At 45.9% G+C, this 20,874-nt stretch overlaps 1 protein-coding gene across 1 annotated transcript in view; it reads left to right on the forward strand.

Moving 5' to 3' along the window:
- Positions 1–20,874, forward strand: part of FBH1 (F-box DNA helicase 1) — a 1,469,681-nt gene that overhangs the window by 402,521 nt on the left and 1,046,286 nt on the right. The window contains exon 8 of the mRNA XM_069629653.1: positions 13,234–13,328. Coding sequence (XP_069485754.1) covers positions 13,234–13,328 — 95 coding nt within the window. The remainder of the gene's footprint in view (positions 1–13,233; positions 13,329–20,874) is intronic.

Consider the following 20,874-nt stretch of genomic DNA (forward strand, 5'->3'; position numbering starts at 1 on the left):
AAGATTTGGCATATGTGCTCGCAAAACAAAGGATTGCTATGGGATGGAAGTTGTGTCACAAGCCACGGGTAGAGGTATGGTGGATGGAGTTGCTGAAATGGGCTGAGGCTGAAACGATGGTGTGGCAAGAGGCTAGCTGCATGAGAGGGGAAGAAGAAGTGGGAACCCTGATGGCGTGGAAATTATTAATAGCAGAACTGTTTGGAGAAATATCGGATCCAACAGAATCCGAGGGAAACGAGATACTGCCACATGCAGCAGATACAGAATGTAATGAACAAGTGGGCTCATAAACGGGGGTGGGATTGGGGAAGCAGTGGTCAAGACTAATTGATGAACAATGGAACTGTTGCAAATTGCACTGCTTATTTGGTTTGTACTGTTGTTTGGTTTGAATAAAATTAATAAAAATGTTTAAAAAAAAAAAACGTTCTCTCTAAGCGACTCTGGTTGTCTGTTCTTCACTGCACTGCTGTTAATGTAATCACTGTTACTTGGGGGAGTACTACTACTGAGGCACTCTTGACATTTATGAATTTCACTGTAACCACCGGGACGAGGAAGATCACTCTTGTTACACTCTTGAGTTTGTCTGCTTTGCCAACTACTGCTGTAATAAGGGAGGCTACTCCTGAGTGCTTCTTCTTTTTGACTTCTCTAAGTGTTATCCTGTATTACTCTTGAGTTTCAAAGAGGTCACCGCTCCCAACCAACAAGCACTCTTTGCAGAGTTTTCATTCTTCCTCTTCTCAGTTTTATTAAAAGGTGTATGTGTGAATGGGTCAGCATCACAGTAACAAATAGAGACTTAAGGGGCTGATACCTTATAAGGGTGAACGGTTGTAGGAATGTCCTTTAGGAGGTTCTGAGGGAGTTCTGTAAAGGAAAGGCAGTCCTTATCCCCCATGGAGGAATCCCTCCCCATGAAGTCTTCCCGCTTATTACGACCCCTAGGGGGGAAATTGGGTAGTGGCCTCACCTCACTAGCCTCATTGGGAAGGACTCCACACTGGGGAGAAGTGACAGAATCCCTTCAATCGTCACAACGCATATTATCTAAGGTGGAGTTTTTCAGCAGTTACCATATCGGCCCTAATGGCAGCCCTCATACTTCCTGAGTCTTATTGGGCTTTAGCCAGAATCCCCTGGACAATTAAAGGTATATGGAACATCTGATCGGCTTCCGTCTGTAGGATAGACGGCTCAGCTGGGCGATTCAAACCGTTCTTCCTCCTCTGGGAATAAGTCGGGGAGGTATTTAAGATCAGTCTATTCTTCTTCTCCCCCTCAGGGGTTATTGCATAGAGAGGTGGTTGTAATCCAGGTTTCAGGAGCCCGATCTCCATAGGTTGTACCTTGGTTTTTTCCAGGTACAACTTGGCGATGTGTCCCAGTCTCACGCATGCATCACACTTTATTATATGGCGATGTGGACTTGGCCAGGGTCTTCTCCAGTCTGCCGTTAAGGAAGGCCTAGTCTTTCAGTCCTGGTTGCGAGGTACTGGATTTACTTAAAGCTGGACTCTTTTCACTTCCCCCAAGTCCTGGGTTTTGTGTGCTAGTTTTCTTAGGCCCCATAACTGGTTCCCAGAGTACATTGCTTGCTGATGTAAATTAGCCATTTGGATTGCTTTAAGAGGGCTCATGTAGCTGGTAAACTACTTTTTGCAGTTATGGGTACAGGGGATCGACAAATTGTTCCAAGGCCAAAGTCTCTTTGGCCTCCTCATATGTTTTGTTGTTAAACCAATTGTTCAGTTGTTCTTTCACTCTGTACGACATCTGGCAGGGAGTTTCTGCTTATCGTAATCGAAGATGTCATAGTCAAATCTTATAATGCTCCAGATCCTGCACCAGTTTCTCTAGGATCCCCTGCTTCAACGCCTTGTTCGGGGTTGTCCCATAAGGGTTTCAGGATTGAAAGACCCACTTGGCATATCCTGTGAGAAGATGAGTAATATACTGGGTCCAACGATCTCGATGCCAGCCTGCGGTCATGGCCATTATTTAAAAATTCACAAAGAAGGCGACTGGGTCTTCCCCAATACTCAATTTTTGCAGGATTTTCAGCTGTTAAGTCGATTGCTTCTGTCTCCCTTTGATGTCTTCCTGCAAGGCCATAAGGATCTCTTGATGTTGATGGATAATGGCTGGTTGCTTTCAACCAGGGCCCTTAACAGTTCTTCGATGGTTGTGCGTGCAAATTCTACTCCCCTGTAACTGTGGTCCTTGTCGTGGGGTGTGACTGTAGTTTCCACCTCTTCCTCTTCTTCGTCTTGCTTCATGGGGTTGCTCCACCTTTGGAATGCGGTACCACCTGGGAGACTTGACGGACCACTTCCACTGGCTGTAGCATGTTGCAATTGGCTGGTTCTTTCCTGAGCATCCCAGGTCTGGTCTAAGACTCTTCTTTGGTTCCTCTGCTAGGGCAGTGGGTTCTTCTGGAATGTTGGCTCTGGCTGAGGTACTGTCAGAACCGGCCAATTACCAAGAGTCCTCCAATTTTTCCAGTAGACTAAGTAATTCCAGTTTTACGCTCGGCTCGCAGATCTCTGTCGAGGGGTACAGTGCTTGCAGTCAACCAGGACGCTGCTGCCTCTGATTTTCCATCTGTTTTTCTCTCACATGGGAAGATTATCGTAACTTGTGAATGCCACAATGAAAACCTGTGTCACAGAAGGCCTCAAAACGTACCAACTCTTAAAGTCTGAACAAGAGTAAGCATACCTATTCTGCTCCCACCGTACCTACATAGGGTTTAACAGGTGTACCGTCATTACCCGACCTCTCATTTGCCTGAAGGTTAACAGTGGTGTTCTGGTCAAAGATCCTCCCCTGGGTTTCCCCTAAGGTGATTCTAGGATACTAGGTCCTAGGATAGTAGGTCCCATCTTTTCTAGCGAGGTAGCTAAGGAAGGACATTTTGAGTTATAGTCACGGAATGTTTTAGTCTTCGTTTGGTGTTTTGAACTTGTTTATTTTCTGCATATTAATTCTCTAATAATGGTTACTTACCTGGTTCTTTCATTCACTTGCTTTGTTTGTCTACATTATTCTAAAATTGCTTTAACTATATTATAAAAAGTGAAGTGTTAAGTTCTCTTAACAGAGTACACCAAAGTGAATGTATATATATTAGCGTTACCTGTGGTTTTTCATTGCTAAGAGTTTGTCTGAGGCCTAAATAAATAACTGTATTTTTATACTTTTTGCCAAACTTGTAATATTAAGAGTGATCTGTGTGTGTTTAACTGTACTCTTCACCACTCTCACACTTCCTAAGTCTAAGCCTTACTGTTCAGTCACTCTACCCAGATAGAGGTTGGCTAGACATTTGTGCCTTTCTCTGTTCACCAGAACTGGATGGCCTCTCAGAATATGTCTGCAGGGCTGATTCTGAAAATTACGTGTTCTGTATTATCTGACAACAATTATGTAATGATGTCTTGCAATGTCAATTTCAATGTTAATATCGATTTTGTGTAAGGTTTCTATGTGTAAACCAAATGCACATTAAGGGATTAGATTAGAAAATCCATTTTAACAATGAGCAATTTCGAATTGTTCCCATTGAGAGAAACGTTAATGAAGTTCATCCATACTTTGTGTTGCCTTGCTTCATCTGGGCAAGGAGATGAAAGGCAATACCTGGTTACTATTGGTTGTAGCAAAGTTTTGTTTGGCTCTGACAGGCAGCTACAGGTCATCAACATAGATCTGATAATATCCACTGTGGCAAACCAGATGGAGTCAGACTCAAGAATGGCAATTTCAAGGGTGTTTATTAAATTAAAAAAAAAAGGCCTCTCTATCCGTACTGCTAATAGGGATTTTCCCTACCTACAACACTAAGCTAAGGGGGCTCATTTGTCGTCAAAATCAAAAGTAGCCCTTAAGCCAAATCTAATTGCTATCTGGCCCTACCACTGTGGAAAAGAAAAATATAAACCAAAGCAATAGCCGTTCTGCTTAGGCCATGTCTGGCCAACTGTCCTTTGGATCTCTCTCTCTGGCAATAGTTTTCAGTTCATACAAAATTAGTTCAGAAAAGAAGTGTTCTCAGCTCTCCTGTTAGCCTCTTCAGATAGGCTTATAAGTCTCTAGGTACATGTCTCCAGTTAGTTTTGTGGAGGAATGTTTCCCTTATTCCTTTTATACCACCATGACCTGCTTCTCTCTAATGGTTTTGTATCTTGTACAGGTTTATTGAACACCCCAGATTCTGTTCCCCTTATGATAGTACCAATGTACTTTATTTCTCGAGGACTCTCCAGGCCCCTCCGTCTTTCAAGTTTCCTTAACCTCTCTGGTTGTGTATGGGCTTCTTGCCAAGATTCAATACTCTAGGGCTCCCATAATCCTCCTTATCAGTTTCTTTCTCTGTTTTTTAGCTCACCTCCCTCCACCCTGGACCACCCTGGTACCTTCGAGGCCTTTGGGTGTGCTCCAGAGGGATGGCATCCTAGCAGGGATGTTGTTGTTTGCGTCTCCATGGTGTCGCAGGCACATTACCTTCAGCCTCTCTTCTTCTGCCCAGCTCTGCAGTCTCTGCAGTTCTCTCGTTCCAAGTGGAGGATTCATCCTTTCTGGTCTGTCCTGGCCTCTGCGTAGTTTCCTGGGTCGCAGACCCAACCCGGCTGCAGCACAGTCACGCTACCAGGTAAGACGGTTCTTCGGTCCCCTTCTCTTTTCCCGATTCGGCAGTCTCTGTGGCCCTCGCGTTCAATGGGAGGAATCATTTCTCTGTTCCGTTCTGTCCTGGCTTCAGCATAGTTATTGGGTCCGAGACCCACCAGGGATGCAGCGTGGTCACGCCACCAGGCAAGACAGTCCTATTTGCGTGTATCGCCTTTCTTGGTGTCGGTCTTCCGATGTCTCTGCCTTCTCTCCATGATACCTCTGGCTCTGTCGTCTTGCGCCGCTCCGCCCATCCAGCAAGTCTGTACTTCAGAGGCTCTCCTCTGTGTAGGATTCTTGCTCCTCCTCTGAAGAATCCTCATCCCTTTATTTGCTGTACTTCAAAGGGGCATGTTGCTTTTCGTCAGTTGCTGAGCTCAAGGGAATGCCAGTATTCCCTTGAGCCAATGATGTATAAGCAATGTCAGTATTTTTTGGATGTAAAACAGAAGTAACACCACTCTCTTCTATACCCACATATTGTAAGGGTGTCGAAGAAGGAAGCTGACACAAAGGTGGCATGATTGTGGTTATAGACTTTTATTATTGGAAAAAGACCCTCACTATCCCTATCATCTAAGAGGGGTTTCCTTACCTCAAACTAATACTAAAGGATACGTGAGAAGTCCAACGTCTTCTGTCGCAACCTACTTCTAACCCTTACACTACAACTAAAGACTAATATAATTCAGCTGAAGGTTCCTTCCCCAAGAGAATGACTCCCTTCTCCTGGTGTCTGGGTGGTGTTTAAAAGAATGTTCTCTTGTACATAGGTTGCCTGGGGAATGACTCCCTTCCTCTGGCTTGCAGGTTCCAAACCGTCTTTGCACAACTCGACTAGTTTGATCAGGAGAATGTCTCCCTTCTCCCCGTACTGGTCTATACAGTTCACAACAAGACCAGCAGGAATTACTCCCTTCCCTTGGCGTCTCTTGATTATGTCCCAAGGGGTTCTGTGTCATCGCCAGGAGAATTATTCCCTATGCCCGATATTTAAAAAGTTATCTTTTGTGTTTTTCAACTCTGTGTATGTTTTCCCACTCTTGGTACCAGCAAAGTCCCAAACCCTTCTCTGCTGGTTGATGGACTTATCTTTGCCACTCCGCTGATGAAGTTCTCCTCGGGTTCTCAGATTCTTGTGTTGGGATTCCAGACCCTTCTCTGGTGGTCAGTCGGCTTATTGCTGCCACTGTGACGAGGAAGTTCTCCTTGGATGACTTGTTCACTCTTGGTACAACCTCAGACCCTTCTCTGGTGGTCAGTGGGCTAATGGCTGCCACTGTGTTGAGGAGGTACTCCTTGGATCCCTTGTTCACTCTTGGTAGGGTCCCAAACACTTCTCTGGTGGTCTGTGGGCTTATGGCTGCCACTGCGATGAGTACATTCTCCTCGGATGCTTGCTTTACTCTTTCAGTGTCCAGTAGCTGCCTCATTGCTACTGAGATGATGGAGTTCCTCCCTGATGCACTCTACACAGTTCTGTTCCCCAATATCCCTTTAGCTGCCAGTGGGGTGAGAAACATCCCGTTGCATCCCTTTCTCTGCCTCTCCCGTATGCTTACAAGGTCTCCCGTGCCTCCCTTTGCCTTCCCCTGGGATGCAGCACATCATCGGTGCTTCCTGGGATAGGGTTCCTTGTCAGCGACTTCCTCTGTTCTGCTTGTCTGCTCCGACGGTCCCAGTGCACCTTCGTGGGTCCTCAGTTCCTTACGGTCTTGGGACCCGACCGTCCACCTTGTTTGGATCTCACCATTGCTTCTTTCCATGGGCCTCACAGTTGGGCCTGCTCCTGCCAGACCCACAACGGATCTAGCAGCCTGCTGCCGGCATCCTCTGCAACGCCTTTATTTCAGTCCCTACTTGAAGTTCGAAACTCCCATGCTCCAGCTGGCTACTGGCTTTCCCGGTATCGGATTCCCTTTAGTCCCTCTTCTTTCTTTTTTATATCCGGACTTCACCGTGGCACAGCATCACCACCTGCAGATAATGCCCCGTGTGAGCCACCTCGTCGGAGTACTTAAGAGTTGGCTCCTCTTCATGGTTGTTGTGTTCTTCCTCATCAGTATTTTCTGCAATATCCCATGAGGTACAAAAATACTTGTGCTTACTGTCAATGAAATGGCATAGTATGGTAGGGGGGGGCTAGGGAATGTTGGGGAGTGATGTGGCTTAACAGGCTGTACCCTAGGTGGTTGTCCTTTTCCCGAGAGGGGGATGTGAAGAATCCTATGGATCCCTCACTGAAGCCCTGCCTAAAGTCTCCTCCCAGGTGGCCAGGGAAAGGCAGACGTTTCCTGATCCTGACCTTGGGAGTGGTGTATTGCAGGAGGATCACCTGGGAGGAGACAGGGCCCAGGGTGGTGAGGAGATCCCGTGGGATGAGACACAGTATTTGTCCTCTGACAGGAAATACCTTTCAGGGTTGCCAAAACAGGTGGTGGCATATTGCCATTATAGTGTCCCTCATTCACATGTAAGATCTTTGACCAGGAGTACAAACTCTGTTAAACCTGAGCAAATCTTGTTAACAGAAAGATCTTTGAAGAATAATTACCCTCCTTACTCCCTAAGGTGCAATGGAACAGGATCTAGAGAAAATGCCTTAAATAAAATTTCCTCTGTAAAAACCAATTCTGACAGACCATCTTTTTATGAGTTTAAGAAAAGTAGAACTGCCTTTAAAAGGAACTCAATTGTTGGAAGAAACAACTTTATTGAAGGGGACTACAAGTCTCATAAACCCAGAAGTACTGGGACGAGGAAGAGGGCTGAAGAGGAATGTTGCAGCAGTAGTCTGACAATTAAGCCTAACAGCCCATACCTAATGGAACCTGGGAGGCATAAAAGACCCCCTCATGCGCAGGCAATTAGGAGTGGTAGGAGCTGGAACTGTGACTGGAATGCAAGCTGTAGCAGACAGAAGAAGGCACAAGGCTGGTAAAACATGCACAAGTAGGAGAACAAGGGGGATGCCGGAACGTGCAGACAGTCGATTGTACCTGCTTGTTCTGAGAGGTTTCTTTTCCCCCAAACTCTGAAGTGCAGCCTGATTGCTGTGGTTGCCGTGCAGCAGACTGAGGCGTGGAGCAGTTGTCAAGCTGTGGGTCTCAGGAGCGAGAGGGGCTTGATAAACAGGTGGTCGAACTGGGGAAACCTTTGCAGAGGAAGGGTGTGGGTCCCTAAGCTGCCAGAAGCAGTACAGGTTGTGGCAGAAGTCGGGAAAGCAGTGCGACCCGCAGATCAAATCTGAAAGAAGCTGGTGAGTGAAGCACAGCGTTCTAATACCTTTCACAAGCATTGGCGGCAACAGTATGCAGCTCCCTGTTAACTTGCATAAGAGTTAAAGCGAGTAGAAATTGTTGGTTGAAGCCGAAATACCATGAACAATGGAAATGTAGCACTCGCGTATAACGTGACAGGTCTTTTACTCGGGTGAGAAGCCAATGTTGCTTAAACCTGTTGTTCAATAGTTAAGACTGTTACTACTTAAAGGAGTGGTCGTGTGTCATCAATTAAGGAGAGTGAACACTGAGAAAACAATTACTGAATACCTAATCTTGACAATGCCATTGTTAAAATCCTTAAACCTTGAAAATTACATCAAGGAGTGGTCACATGTGCCTAATTGTGATTCCCAAAGAAGGACTGAACTCTATCCTTCACTTTTACACGGGATTACAATTATATACCAAGCTTTGAACCTTGCAAACTACATCAAGAAGTGGTTGTGTAGGCCTAATTGTGATTTCTAAAGAAAGACTGAATCCTATTCTTTACTTTAACAAGGCATACCTTTAATTTCTAAGATGTTAAAGTGTATAAACTATTGAAGAAGAGAACAAGCATTGTCCAAGCTAAGAGTCTCCCCATATTACTAGTGAAACCAGCCTTTCTCAGAAGTAAGAAGCAATGTAACTGTGCTGTGAAGTTAACAGTTTTATTAACCTAAAATACAAGTATGCAAACATTACCTGAAGCTAAAAGCGTGGCACCAATACTTCTGAGTAATTACTTTGGCTGATAACTGGCAGAAAGGTGTACGTAAGGTTGGGGAAGGGAAACTGGCTCCTTGTAAAGACTGTCTTGAAGTTGTCACAACCTGTAGTGCCTGTGAAAGAGAAAGAAAAGCAAGTCTTGAAGGCAAACCCAGGTTGTTATTGTGGCAGACCAGCAAGGGAGGCAAAGAGGCTGCCTCTTTTGGAAGAGTTATTCAGATAAGAGTGCCTTGCCTACTTGAAGTTTTTGAAGTACTTTGAAGTGTGTCTTGTCGAAGCCTGTTTAGAAGCACAAAGCCCTGAAGCTCTGGTGGTAGTCCAAAGCCCTGAAGCTGTCGTAGTAATTCAAAGCACTGCAGCTGTGGTAGCAGTCCAAACTACTAAAACTGTAGTGGTATATCTAAATGTCGGTAGATGCAACACTGCTGACTGATCTCATAGTGAGTCAAGTAGAAGTGAAGTTGTTGAAGTGTTAGCTGACAAATATACCATTGCGAATTCTACAACTGTAACTTAGAGAATACCGACTGTTAACCAAGAACTGTACATTACTGACAGTTGGGGGCATTGCATTTTTGTTTTACTGTGGCATGCCTTCTTGAAGAGGTGACAAAGCATTGTGGCTGGGATTACCATTGGTGCTATTTGGGAGAAAGTGGATATTATACCAAGGAGAAGAGATTTGCTATCATTGGAACTTTGGTTAATAAACTTTCCCATTGACTTTGAAATGTCACAAACTGACTTGAGACGTGTCTTTGTTTGGTTGAACACTAGCAGAACTGACCTTGAATTCTTGGGAAGGGAAATCACCCAGGTCATTACAAGGTTAGTCACAGACTGTTAATGTTACCCATGTCATGTTGTATTGCCATATATTTTATTTGTGTATTTGTTTAGTGTGAGGGCCAGTTATCCTGTGCTAGAGTGTTTCCCCTTAGCTTTGGTTAGGCAGGGAAATCCTCAGCAGAGTAGAGATAGTGAGGTATTCTAAACATATTTCTTTAAGAATAAAATGCCATATGTTGACAAATCCACACAGTTGCCCGCCTTGCATTACTGACCCCTCACAGGGAGTCCCTCCTCATGAGGTCCTCCCGCATTAAGCCACCCCTAGGGGGAATATTGGGTAGCGACCACACCTCCCTAGCCTCATGTTAAAGGGCTCCCCCCTGTGGGGAAGTGACGACACTTTGCGTATCATCACAGTATGCAGACAGAGTATTCTTCATAGGGAGTTCACTGTAGGAATGGGAGTCCTTGTCCGCTAGAGGGGAGCCACTCTGAGTGAGGTCCATCTTTCCCTAGCCCATAGTGGAGGGTCTTGCTTCTTAGCTGGGTCCCCTCCCTAGCCTCAAAGAGGGTGTCTCCCTCACCCCACCCCTGTGAAGAAGGGACGATTTGTCCAGATTCATCACACCACTAATAGCTTCTCATACATTTTGAAGAGGAGGGGTGACACCCTTAAGTACTCCACCGCCTGTAGTAAGGTTGTAAGGTAAGAAAGGACCTATTGTGAATTATTGGGTTCTGCCAGAAGGAAAGGAAGTTATCATATAAGAGCAGGACCTGTGATACCGAGCCACTAATGGAGACGGTTGATTAAAGTACAATGGCAAATGTTATCAAAGGAGGCTGACAAATTGAAGATAAGTAACATGGGTTTCAGCCTCAAGAAGACACTCTGATGTCCAAAATGGCTTATCTTGTTTGGTGAGAAGACCTAATACCTGATTGACAGTTGTTGAAGATTTCCAGTTTTTAAGTTGTCTAAACGGAACGGAGGATAGTACAGTGGCAACACGCTGATCATGGAAGCAAGACTACGCAGAGCAACAGAGGTTTGAATCCTGAATTCGCGCTTAGAAACCAAACTCTGGTATTGTATTAGGCCGTTATTAAAAAAAACAATTAAAATAAATAAATCCCAAAAAATATTTTTGATAGTTTTTCCAAACTGTGAGAAGTTTCAAATGCAACTGTAGCTGGAGGGTGAGAGTGGGTCAAAGGTTGTGTTCTTATCAAAAGGTGCCCTTTGCTGTGCTTCAGATAGAGATGAAAGGAGCCCTTAAAATATTTGTTAAAGATCACTGTAAAAGATGGTGTAACAGGTTGGAGCTAGCTACTAGACAAGAGTCTGACGGCACACAAGAGCGACTATTAGAAAATATTCAGTAGGCAAATGTTTGCTGGATATCTTCAGAAGTCAAAGAAGTGCCATCCACTGTCTTCTTTGGTCCTGTAGTTGGCTTTTTGCACAACAACAAATGGAGGGTTCTCCTAGTGGAGGGATCTACAGGCAACCCAGTCAAACAATTGGCTCACAAGAGATTTTATTCAGAATAACTCAAAGTTCTAGGGATTAGGTTTAATGGAGGAAACTGGGTGGTTCACAAAATAGGTGCAAAGAAAACAGGATATCTCATGACCATATTTTAGTCCTTCCCTCTTTCCCCATCTTCAAAAAATCAGCAATCCTTGTGGTAAATTTCCACTCAGTCTTCCGAGTTTAGTGTTCCTACACTCCTTTATTGACATTCGTACAGGGTCTTTCTTGACTGAGTTGGTTTTCCTCAGGATGATGTATTTCTTTGATGTGACAATCTGGCACCACCTCCCCTATGGCCCCCAATGGTTCTGATGAACGTTGGGCATCAGACTCTTGAGGTAAATGTTGATCCCTGAAATGTGTCTCCTTCCCACTTTCTTGGGGCTTAACTGCCTTAACTTCTTTCACCAGGTCTTCAGCTTTTTGTGAATCCCTTTCCCTCACTGGATTATGTATTTGGTTCTGAAGCTCTGGTGGCCGTTCTTCCCCTCCATAAGCAGCCTTCTTACATCTTTCTACTTTTTTGCTCCTATCCTCCTCCTCCTTCTCTCTCTTGTATCTCCCCTGACTTTCCTCCTATACTGCTGCCTCGTCACCCTACAACATGTCTACCTCTTGCTTCTTCTCTCAAGCTCTGATTCTCTACTTCCCTCCTTCGGTCTTACCGCTTTCTGTCCTATGCCTGTCACTTTTCTTCCTCTCTCCTCTTCTCGTGTCCCCTCCCTCCTCCACTCTTCCCTATTTTTTCTTTCTTCTGCTTCTACTCTCTTCTTCACCCTTCCAGCTCCTTTATGCACTGTCCTCTCTCCTCTTCCACCTCCTTTCTTCACTCTTATTCGCTCATCTTTCCAACACCTGTATCCCAACTTCTCTCTCCGCTGCCAACTCTGCTACTCCAACGTGCCACCTTGCTCTGATCACCTTCTCAACTTTGACATTGTTATGTTGCGGTTGACCGATCATGTCTGCAATGGGTTTGATTGCCGAATGCTAATGTGATAAGGGTTCACAGTTGTGCAGAATGTGAAACCATGCCCAGGGAATGGCCAGTAGGTGTGGTGCCTACAACTCCTTTGGCTAGGAAAAATGGGTCAACAGTTTTCCTAGCTGCTCTGCATCCTGAGGCGATCTCAGTCTTATCAACCAACTTGGATTTAAACCGTAGACTAATACGAAGACTAAGGAAATCACTCTTCAGACATGTCCTGGTCTGATTTCAGCCATGCAAACTGCACCAGGCAGTGATCACAAACAGTATCTTGAGTAACACTTGCAGATTGGAGTCTTTGAATAAAACATTTGTTTTTGCAGGCAGGACTTGCTCTGCGGACACTAGTGATAGATGCTTCGCTGACCAATTGAATTTCACCACACCTTTTTCCTGGCAGTGTATATTTTAATTTGCACTTATCCTGCTAGGGATTTTTTGGGGTAGTACTGTGTAAATACAAAATAAATACAAATAAATATACAAACAAGGCAAGGCAAGGCATGGGTGTGGGGTCCTGAGCATTCACCATATACCTCCTTCAAGGCCTACTTCACGGGCGGGGGGGTGTACCCTGGCTCCCGTTTTCACCCCGTCCTATCATCTAGCCTGAGGCATGGGACATTTTTGCACTGTCCATGGGGTTTGCAGATGCCCCTGATTAATGGAGTTGCTGAAGTGCTATAGTATTTGGGTTTTTTACTAGCAAGACTTCCACTATGAAATTCAATTGAGAGATGACTTATTTGACTAAGATGTGCACTCTGTTTCGAAAGGTTGAACAGTGGCATTTCCCTATAATTGAGGATTTGATGCTCATCCTAATCCCAATACCAGCACATGTCCTTCTGTTTTATTTATTTATTTCTCTGACAACCGCAGAGATTTGTCTCAGATTTGCTCCTGTTCTAATACCTGAGGTGAGGCATCGCATTTGACAATGAAGCTGCAGGATGATGAACGTTGCGGATTTGGGCACTTCTCACTACATTGTTCCTCAATTTGATGGCTAATCATGCATACATGATCTGAAGATTGTAAGCATCTGTTCTCAGTAGTTGTAGGTACCTAAAATAGAATACCTATTGTACCCTGAAATTCTTATTTAACCATGAGACTTAAAACCTGATAGGAAAATGTTTTACGATGGCACAATAAATGTGACTCGAGATAATTGGTTAAAGACATTCTGAGGCAGATGGTGTATTTTTGCAACTGATTCTCACCATATCTTTCTCTTTTAGGAATAGATCAGATATTAAACTGACACATGAACAGAGACAGATCTTGAACCATGACATTGCTCCAGGTCAAGTTGTAAAAATCATGGCATTTGCAGGTAAAAGAAAAGTTGTTACCAGTCACTGTTTCTCTGTAAATATAAAAGACCACTCTACTGTTGCCTTCAGCATGTGTCACTGCGAAGCTCCTTGGAGGTCAAAGGAAAGCCTCTACAGAATACGTTTGATCCAGTGAACTAGAGGCTGAAAAGAGTTCGATGGTTGCTCCTTTTATGCTAGGCAATCTTGGCCTGAATTTTATTGCATAACTAATTGTCCATCTCTGCAACCTCTCATTGCTAATGCTGGATGCTTTTTCTCTGGATTGAATAGAGGCAGTATTGGGGAACATGTTCGTTTTTTCAGAGGTACACTTAATTTATTGAAATATTCTTGATTAGGTTGATTTATTTTAACATTTGTATAGTGTGCTTAAACCTAGGGCGTCTAGGCGCTACTAGCATCTTACTGAGTTACAGACAGTTAGCAGGGAGAGAGCTACTAATTGGGGACGCTGAAAGGGTTACAGTCCGAATAGCAGGGTTACAGTCCGAATAGCAGGAGGGTAGCTATTAGTGGAATATGAAGGTTTTCAGTTTCTTGCAGAAAGCAGTGTCAGAGGGCTCAAGTCGTAAGGCGGGTGGAAGGGCATTCCTCTGGCTTTGGTTTGCTTGTATCTAGGAATACGGAAGCGTTGACATAGGCTGATCGAGTTGTCCTGTTGGTTTGGACAGTCTTTCCGACAGGTAGCCTGGAGCGGTGTTGTCAAGGCAGCAGTGGCGTTAGTGAGGATCTTGAATTTGATCCGTCCACGGACAGGGAGCCAGTGTGCTGCTCTCCTCACTGTGGTGATATGATTACATTTGTTGTGCCCCACTAAGGCTCTCGTGGCATTGTTTTGAATTGTTTGTAATTTGTTCAAGTTTCTCTCTGAGGTGCCTCCCAGTGCAGTATTCCAAGTTCGCCCCGATGATGGCCCAGGCGATGTTCAGGCAGTTGTCAGTTGAGAGAAAGGGTCGGCAAGCATTGATAAGTTTGGTCACATAGGCAGCTGAGACATTGGTGGCGTTAAAATGCCGGGATCGTGATAACATGGCATTGTGGTGGACGGCGAGCATCTTCACAGACAAGGATGGGGTGGTTATCAATAGTGAACATCCTGTCGTTTGGGCTGAGCTTGGTGAGGTGGGAGGGGTTGCCGATATGGAGCTCTGTCTGCTCATCATTGAATTGAGGCACAGTCGGTGGGACACCATCCAGCCTTGAATGGTTTCATATATGTCATTGATGTTTTTGGATTCAAGGCTGTGGTCTCCTGTGATGGGTATGAGGATCTGCGTGTTACTAGCATAGTTTGTATATTTCATATTAAGCGAGTCCAGGGGGGTCTAAAAGGGGTTTCATGTAAATGTTGTATAGAGTGGGGGAGATGCAAGATCCTTGGGGCACCCCACATGTGATAGCTGTGGTAGTGGATGAGTGGTTGTGAGCGAAGAGGCGAGATGTGTGGTTGGTCAGGAAAGATGCCACCTATTTTGCAGATAAGGAGGCGGTAGAAGTGGAGGAGCACTCCAGCAGACTATGGAGTGGTCTGCCAAGTCAAAGGCTGCAGACAGGTCAGGAAGCATGAGAAGAGAAAGGTTGCCAGCGTCTCTGGTGTCATCCAACTGGTTCTTGAGGTCCAATAATGCAGATTCTGTACCATGTCTGGGTCGGAAGCCAGATTGGCACAGACTTAAGATGTGGTGTTGCTCAAGGTGGTGTTGAGCTTGGAGTTAGGTGGCCCGGGCTATACTCTTCAGGATGAAAGGGACTCTAGTGAAGGGCTGGTAGTTGGTGGGGATTTTGTTTGTTTGTTTGTTTAATATTTATTATACGCGCCAGACCCAAAAGTATCGGGGCGCAGGCAAAAGTAAGAAGTCATACAGCTTAGTACACATGTTACATTGGATACAAAAGTATAAAACGAACATCAAATCTAGGAACCATTAGCTAAGGTACCTACAGCAAGCAAAGGTAGCGAATATGCAGTGGTAAAGAATATATTGACAATCTATATACAGGAAAATGTACAGTCATTTACAAGTGCAGTCAGGTTCTACAGGTTCATTTATCATTCTCTAGGAGCCATGTGATCAGACTTTGCCTAAATTTGGTAAAAGTTTGTTCCATTCTAAGTGTGTTTGATAGTTAGTTCCACAGTTGGGCTGCATTGACTTGGAAACGAGTGCCCCCAATGGTGGATAGTTTAAAGCGAGGCACTTCAAGGCAGTTGGAACTCGCTAGTCTTGTGGGACTAGTAGAATGTTTTTCTAGAAAATCTTTCTATTAGATATCGTGGTGCTTTATTGTTTAGGCATTTGTGGAAAAGGGATGCTGATTTTAGTCTGATGTTCTCTTGTGTGGCTAGCCACTTGGGGCATTGCAGTAATCTAGTTTGGATAGAATGAGGGCCCTGGCTAAAATCATGCAGCTGTTGGGTTAGAGGAATTGTTTGCCAGCTCTAATTAGTTTACATGTGTAGGCTGTAGAAGAAGCTATGGTGTTTACCTGTTTGGTGAAAGTTAAGGTAGCATCTAAGTAAAATCCTAAAGTTTTTACTTCTTTGGCAACCTTAATGAGGTTCCCATCGATAATGAAGGAGGAGTATTCCTTGCCAAGTCTGGTGAGAAGAGATACGGTTCCTAGGATGAGAAGCTCTGTTTTGTCAATATTCAGACAGAGGCCGTGAGTGGCCATCCATGCCTGAACGATGCTGTAAATTCTATTCACCAATGCTAGCTCCTTGCTATAGTCCCCCGTAAGTGGTAGGAGGATCTGGGTATCGTCTGCATAATTAGTGTAGATGATACCCAGATGGTCCATATCATCAAACAGGGGCTTGGTGAAAATATTTTACAGTGTTGGAGAAACACACAAGCCCTGGGGCACCCCGCAGGTGATAGGGAGGGAGTCCGCAGCAGCAGATGGCGAGAAAACCCTTATGATTCGGTCATTGCGGAACGATTGTATCCACGCTATTACCTCACTGGAGAATGGGCAGCTGAATCCAAGTGGCTACATAAGACGTTGTGATCCACTAAATCGAAAGCCGCCGACAAGTCAAGTAGGAGGAGTAGTGCAGGTTTTCCATTGTCTCTTAATTTGTCTATTTGGGACTTGAGGTCAGTGAGTGCTGTTTCAGTACCATGTAATGGTCGGAAACCAGATTGACGGGAGCCTAATAGTTGATTGAGTTCTAAGAAGTTATGAATTTGGATATATGCAACCTTGTCTAAAATTTTCAGCAGGAATGGCTGTTAGGCAGAAACCTGTGCAGTTCCCTTTGGGACCACTGCAAAAGATTTAAGACTACAGGTGTTTGGCAGTAAACCCACTTGGTAGCAGTCTATACCACACAGATTCACTTGGTAGCTGTGGCTGAGCAGTCAGACTTCCCTCAAGAAGAGTTAGGCAGTATACAGAGTATTCACAATAGGTCAAAAGAACACAGTAGAACAAGCAAACACTGACCAGAGCTTGGTGTAAAAGAGATATAATTATTTATTTAAAACCACATCTAATCAAACACACAGGCACTAATATTAAGCAGTTCAAAAACACGGTCACTAAAAGATAGACACTCCCTTAAAAGAATATTAGACAAGTCTTAAGTAAAGCCCCACTTATTTTCAGACAGCGGTGAGCGCTTAACGCAGATGGCACTCTAATAATTCGGTTTAAAAGGGAGAGAAAGGCAGAGTATAAATTGAAACAGATCCCAACACTTTCCCAAGAAAACAGCAAGAGAGGAAGGCAGAATCAAACCATGAAGTTAGAGTTCAGAAAGCCGGATCCACTTTAAGAGGATCAGAACGAAATGTGTCCAAGGTCACACGGTTGAAAAATGCACAAAAGTCTCGAAAAGGTTCAGAAAGAGTTGGACCAAAAGAAAGGGACCAGTTAGATGGTCAAGGTGGCCAGCCCAGTCCAGAAGGTTAAGGGATTATTATTACCTTGTAGCAATCTTTAGAAAGGGAGGCCTGGCGGACATGGTACTTTAAAGTGGTGAGAATACTCCAGCGGGGGCAGTTGTTCCTGGCAACGGATGCAAGTCGGTGCTTCGTCCGGGGGAAGAGAGGATCTCGTCGGGGAGGAAGACAGGAGTCCGTTGCACTGCCAGGGAAGAAACCAGCCGCAGAGTTCTCAGTTAAAAGGAGCGGTCCTTTTATTCGCGGTCCAGTGGTAAGTGGCTATCCGGTTGCCAGGGTGCTTGGCATGGGCATTTCGACCACAAGACGTCCTGGGATGCGGGGAAAAGAAGGTCAACTGGTTGTGCCCACCAGTAAGGGGAAGAAGACTCTCCAGCCGGGAGATCTTCTCTCTCGTCGGGAAGTGGTGAGTCGGTTCCGCAGGGCTCCACCGGTGGTGTCATCGTAGCAGGTCGGCTCAGCTTCTCCCTCGTCGGATTCTCAGGTCCTGTGGCGACTTCTGAAGTTCCAGTCCCCAAAGCCCTGCTTTTATGCAGCACACCCCCATTCACTCAGCCTAGCTGTCAATCAAACATGCTAAGTGGTGAGCCGGCCGGCTCACCACTTGGGCCAATCACACAAGAGTGTGACTTGAGTTACCAAGGTAACAGTCCAGGGTGCCTAAGCCCCCTCCCACACCCCCTGTGGTACCCAGACAGAGTGGCACCACTTTTGGAGACTTCTGTGGAGAAGCCCGCCAAAAGTGGAACAAAGGGCTCGACTTGGGTTGGAGTCACAGAAGAGAACACAAACACCATTTTAGAATCGAGTCCTGGCAACAAATACCAACCGGCGAATTAATATTAAATAAACCGGCGGTATGTTCGAGGCTATGAGAATTAAATAAAGTTGGTAGCCTCGAACAATGGGAAAATCCCATAGGGATATATTCGCGGTCGAATATAAAAAGTAGTATCCACTGCCACCAGCCAAAACTCAATCAGGGGGGACGGAGACGTGCCCCCTCGACTAACCGGTCCCAGGGCAATCGAATTGCCCCGGCCAGTACGTCCACAATATGATGGTTTGTACTGGTTTCTGTTCATAATTTGGTACTAGTAAAGCCAATGGTGTCACAGAGACAGTAGTCAGTCCCAGGGTATGGAGTGTATGGTGGGGTGTCACTATGACACCCCTGTGTCACTGCACGGAGGGTGCTGTGTAACACACATAGTAAAAACACATGAGACCCTATGGAGTAAAGGACCCCATAGCCCATAAAACACATTAACAGTCAAAGGAACACCATAAATCGTGTCCAAGAGTGGGAGAAAAAGAGTCTCACTCTTGGCAGGAGAAAACTCCAGAAATCCAGCAAAGCTGCTGGGGGACTCACTAGGTTAGGAAATTCAGCCTAAATAATTCTCTCTAACAATGGCACAGTGGTGATAGGCCTGTAGTTGGTCGGTATAGAGGGGTCTAGTTTTTGCTTCTTGAGGAGTGGGAGTACCCAAGATTCCTTCAGGTTACTAGGTATCGTGCCAGATGTGAAGGAGGCATTGATGAGTTTGGTAATGGACGGTGCTAGATCCCTAGCGGCGTCCTTGATCAGTTGTGCTGGGCATTGGTCACCCTTACAATTAGAAGATTTAAGGCCCAGTATAACTTTCTCAACCTCTATAATGGACACTTTGGAGAAGTGAAATTGGGTGATAGGTTCAATTTTGGGTGTTGCTGGTGTTGCTCTTTTGTTAGATGGGGTTGTAGAATTTAGTGACGCTTTCTTTAGAGCTATTTTATTTTGAAGGTTCAAAACTTTGTCAGCTAGTGCATGCTGGATATCCGAGCACCAAGTTTTGTCTTTGAAACAATGTCTTGGGATATGATAGGATTTTCTAATTCTTTTAAAATAGTAAAGAGCTCCTTCATACTGGAGTTGGATTGCGTGATTCTATTGTTGTAAGTTTTTTGTTTGGCCAGGAGGATATCCTTCTTGTGTTGGGATGAAATATTGATTAACTTTAGTTTATTTTCTACAGTGGGATGAAGTTTTAGGGCAGTTTCACATTTTCTTTTGGCTAGTTTTAGGTTTTTTAAGTGACGGGTAAACCAGTTGTTTTGGTGGCTTTTAGGTTTACTATTTCTAAGTTTTAGCGGGGCGATGTTATCCAAAGATTTGATCATGTCTTTATTATATTCTTCGACTAGGAGGCTAGGATCCATGTTGTCAGGTAAGGAATCAAGGGTAGGCAGGATACAGGGGAGTAGTTTGTCTGCTGTTATATTCTTATTTCGAGGGGATTGGGTCCTCCGACGTATTCCATATCTATGACAGGTAATGTCCACAGCTGTGCTGCTTCGGAAAATTTTCGCCGCCTGCGTCGATGATGTCGATGCGCCGTCCCCGAGGACCTCCTCAGATGGCCGATGTCACCCGATGTGATAAGTAGGACGCACGACGCCCGTAGCCTCAGTTCTGTTTTTTCCGCGAACGTGTTCGCTTCGTGAATCTTGGTACGCCTCGGCTCCTTGGAGTTTGTTGTATTCTTCTCAGTTCTTTGAACCTGTTCGGTTTTTGTGAAAACCTGTTCGTGACGATGTTGACCTCGTCTTCAACCCCGCGTCTGGGCTTCAAGAAATGCGGGGACTATGGGTCCAAGATGTCGGTCACGGACTCGCACGACGCCTGCCTCTGGTGCCTCGGGGAGGCCCACGATACGGACGACTGTGTCGACTGCCAGTCGCTCACGGCCAAGGCCTTGCGGGAGCGCAAGAAGAAGTTGTCGGTCGGTCGGGTGTCTAAGCCCCGGAAGTCGAGGTCTACGGGGCTTTCGACGGATGACTCGAGAGGCGACTCGCTGCGTCATCGTCGGAAGTCCAGTGGGTCTCCTTCCAGGAGTCGGTCTCGCCACTCCTCTGCCTCTTCGAGGCATTCCCGGAGGCGCCGGCATCGGTCGCCTTCCCCGTCCTCTTCCGAGGACGCCGCCCGTCGGCGGGTCGCTTATCCCACCATGCAAGCGACACCGGAGAATTGGCTTCCTTCGGGAAGCAGATGTTAGCGATTCTTGAATCGCAGGGCACCGGTCCGTCCGCGCCACCCAGCGCGGGGTCTGTCGGCATCAGTCGAGAGACACCGCTCGTACGCCTTCGGGCTCGGGTGGTCGGCACGGCTCACGGGAGAGGTCCCGCTCGGACAAGGGTAGCAGTTCTCGCCATGCCCGTTCCAGGTCCTGGTCCTCGACGCGCTCGAGACCGCATGATCCTGTGCCGTCTTTGAGGAAGACGTCGATGCCTGTGGCGCCGAGGCCGTCGACGATCTCTCTCGAGGCTCCGCCTCCGAGGGGGTCGTCGACGCTGTCAGCGCCTAGGTCGTCAAGAGACACGCTCGGTGCTTCAGCTTCGAGGCCTGTGTCAACGCCGTCTATGCTGGCGGTGCTGCAGCTGACGTCGACGCCAATTCACTCGACGTCGATGCTGATTCTCTCGACGCAGGCGCCGACTCGTTCGGCACCCTCGACGCCTTTCGAGGCGGTGGTGTCGGAGGGGCCCCGTGGCACAGGGTTAGCCCCTAGAAAGGCTCTGGCTAAGGTCAGGCATTGCTTTGGTCACCAGGTGTCTTCCTCTCACCGCCTGGAGTACATTTCAGAGGGTGATG

Source organism: Ambystoma mexicanum, chromosome 12, assembly GCF_040938575.1.
Source record: "Ambystoma mexicanum isolate Mex_15411 chromosome 12, UKY_AmexF1_1, whole genome shotgun sequence".
NCBI lineage: Eukaryota > Metazoa > Chordata > Amphibia > Caudata > Ambystomatidae > Ambystoma > Ambystoma mexicanum.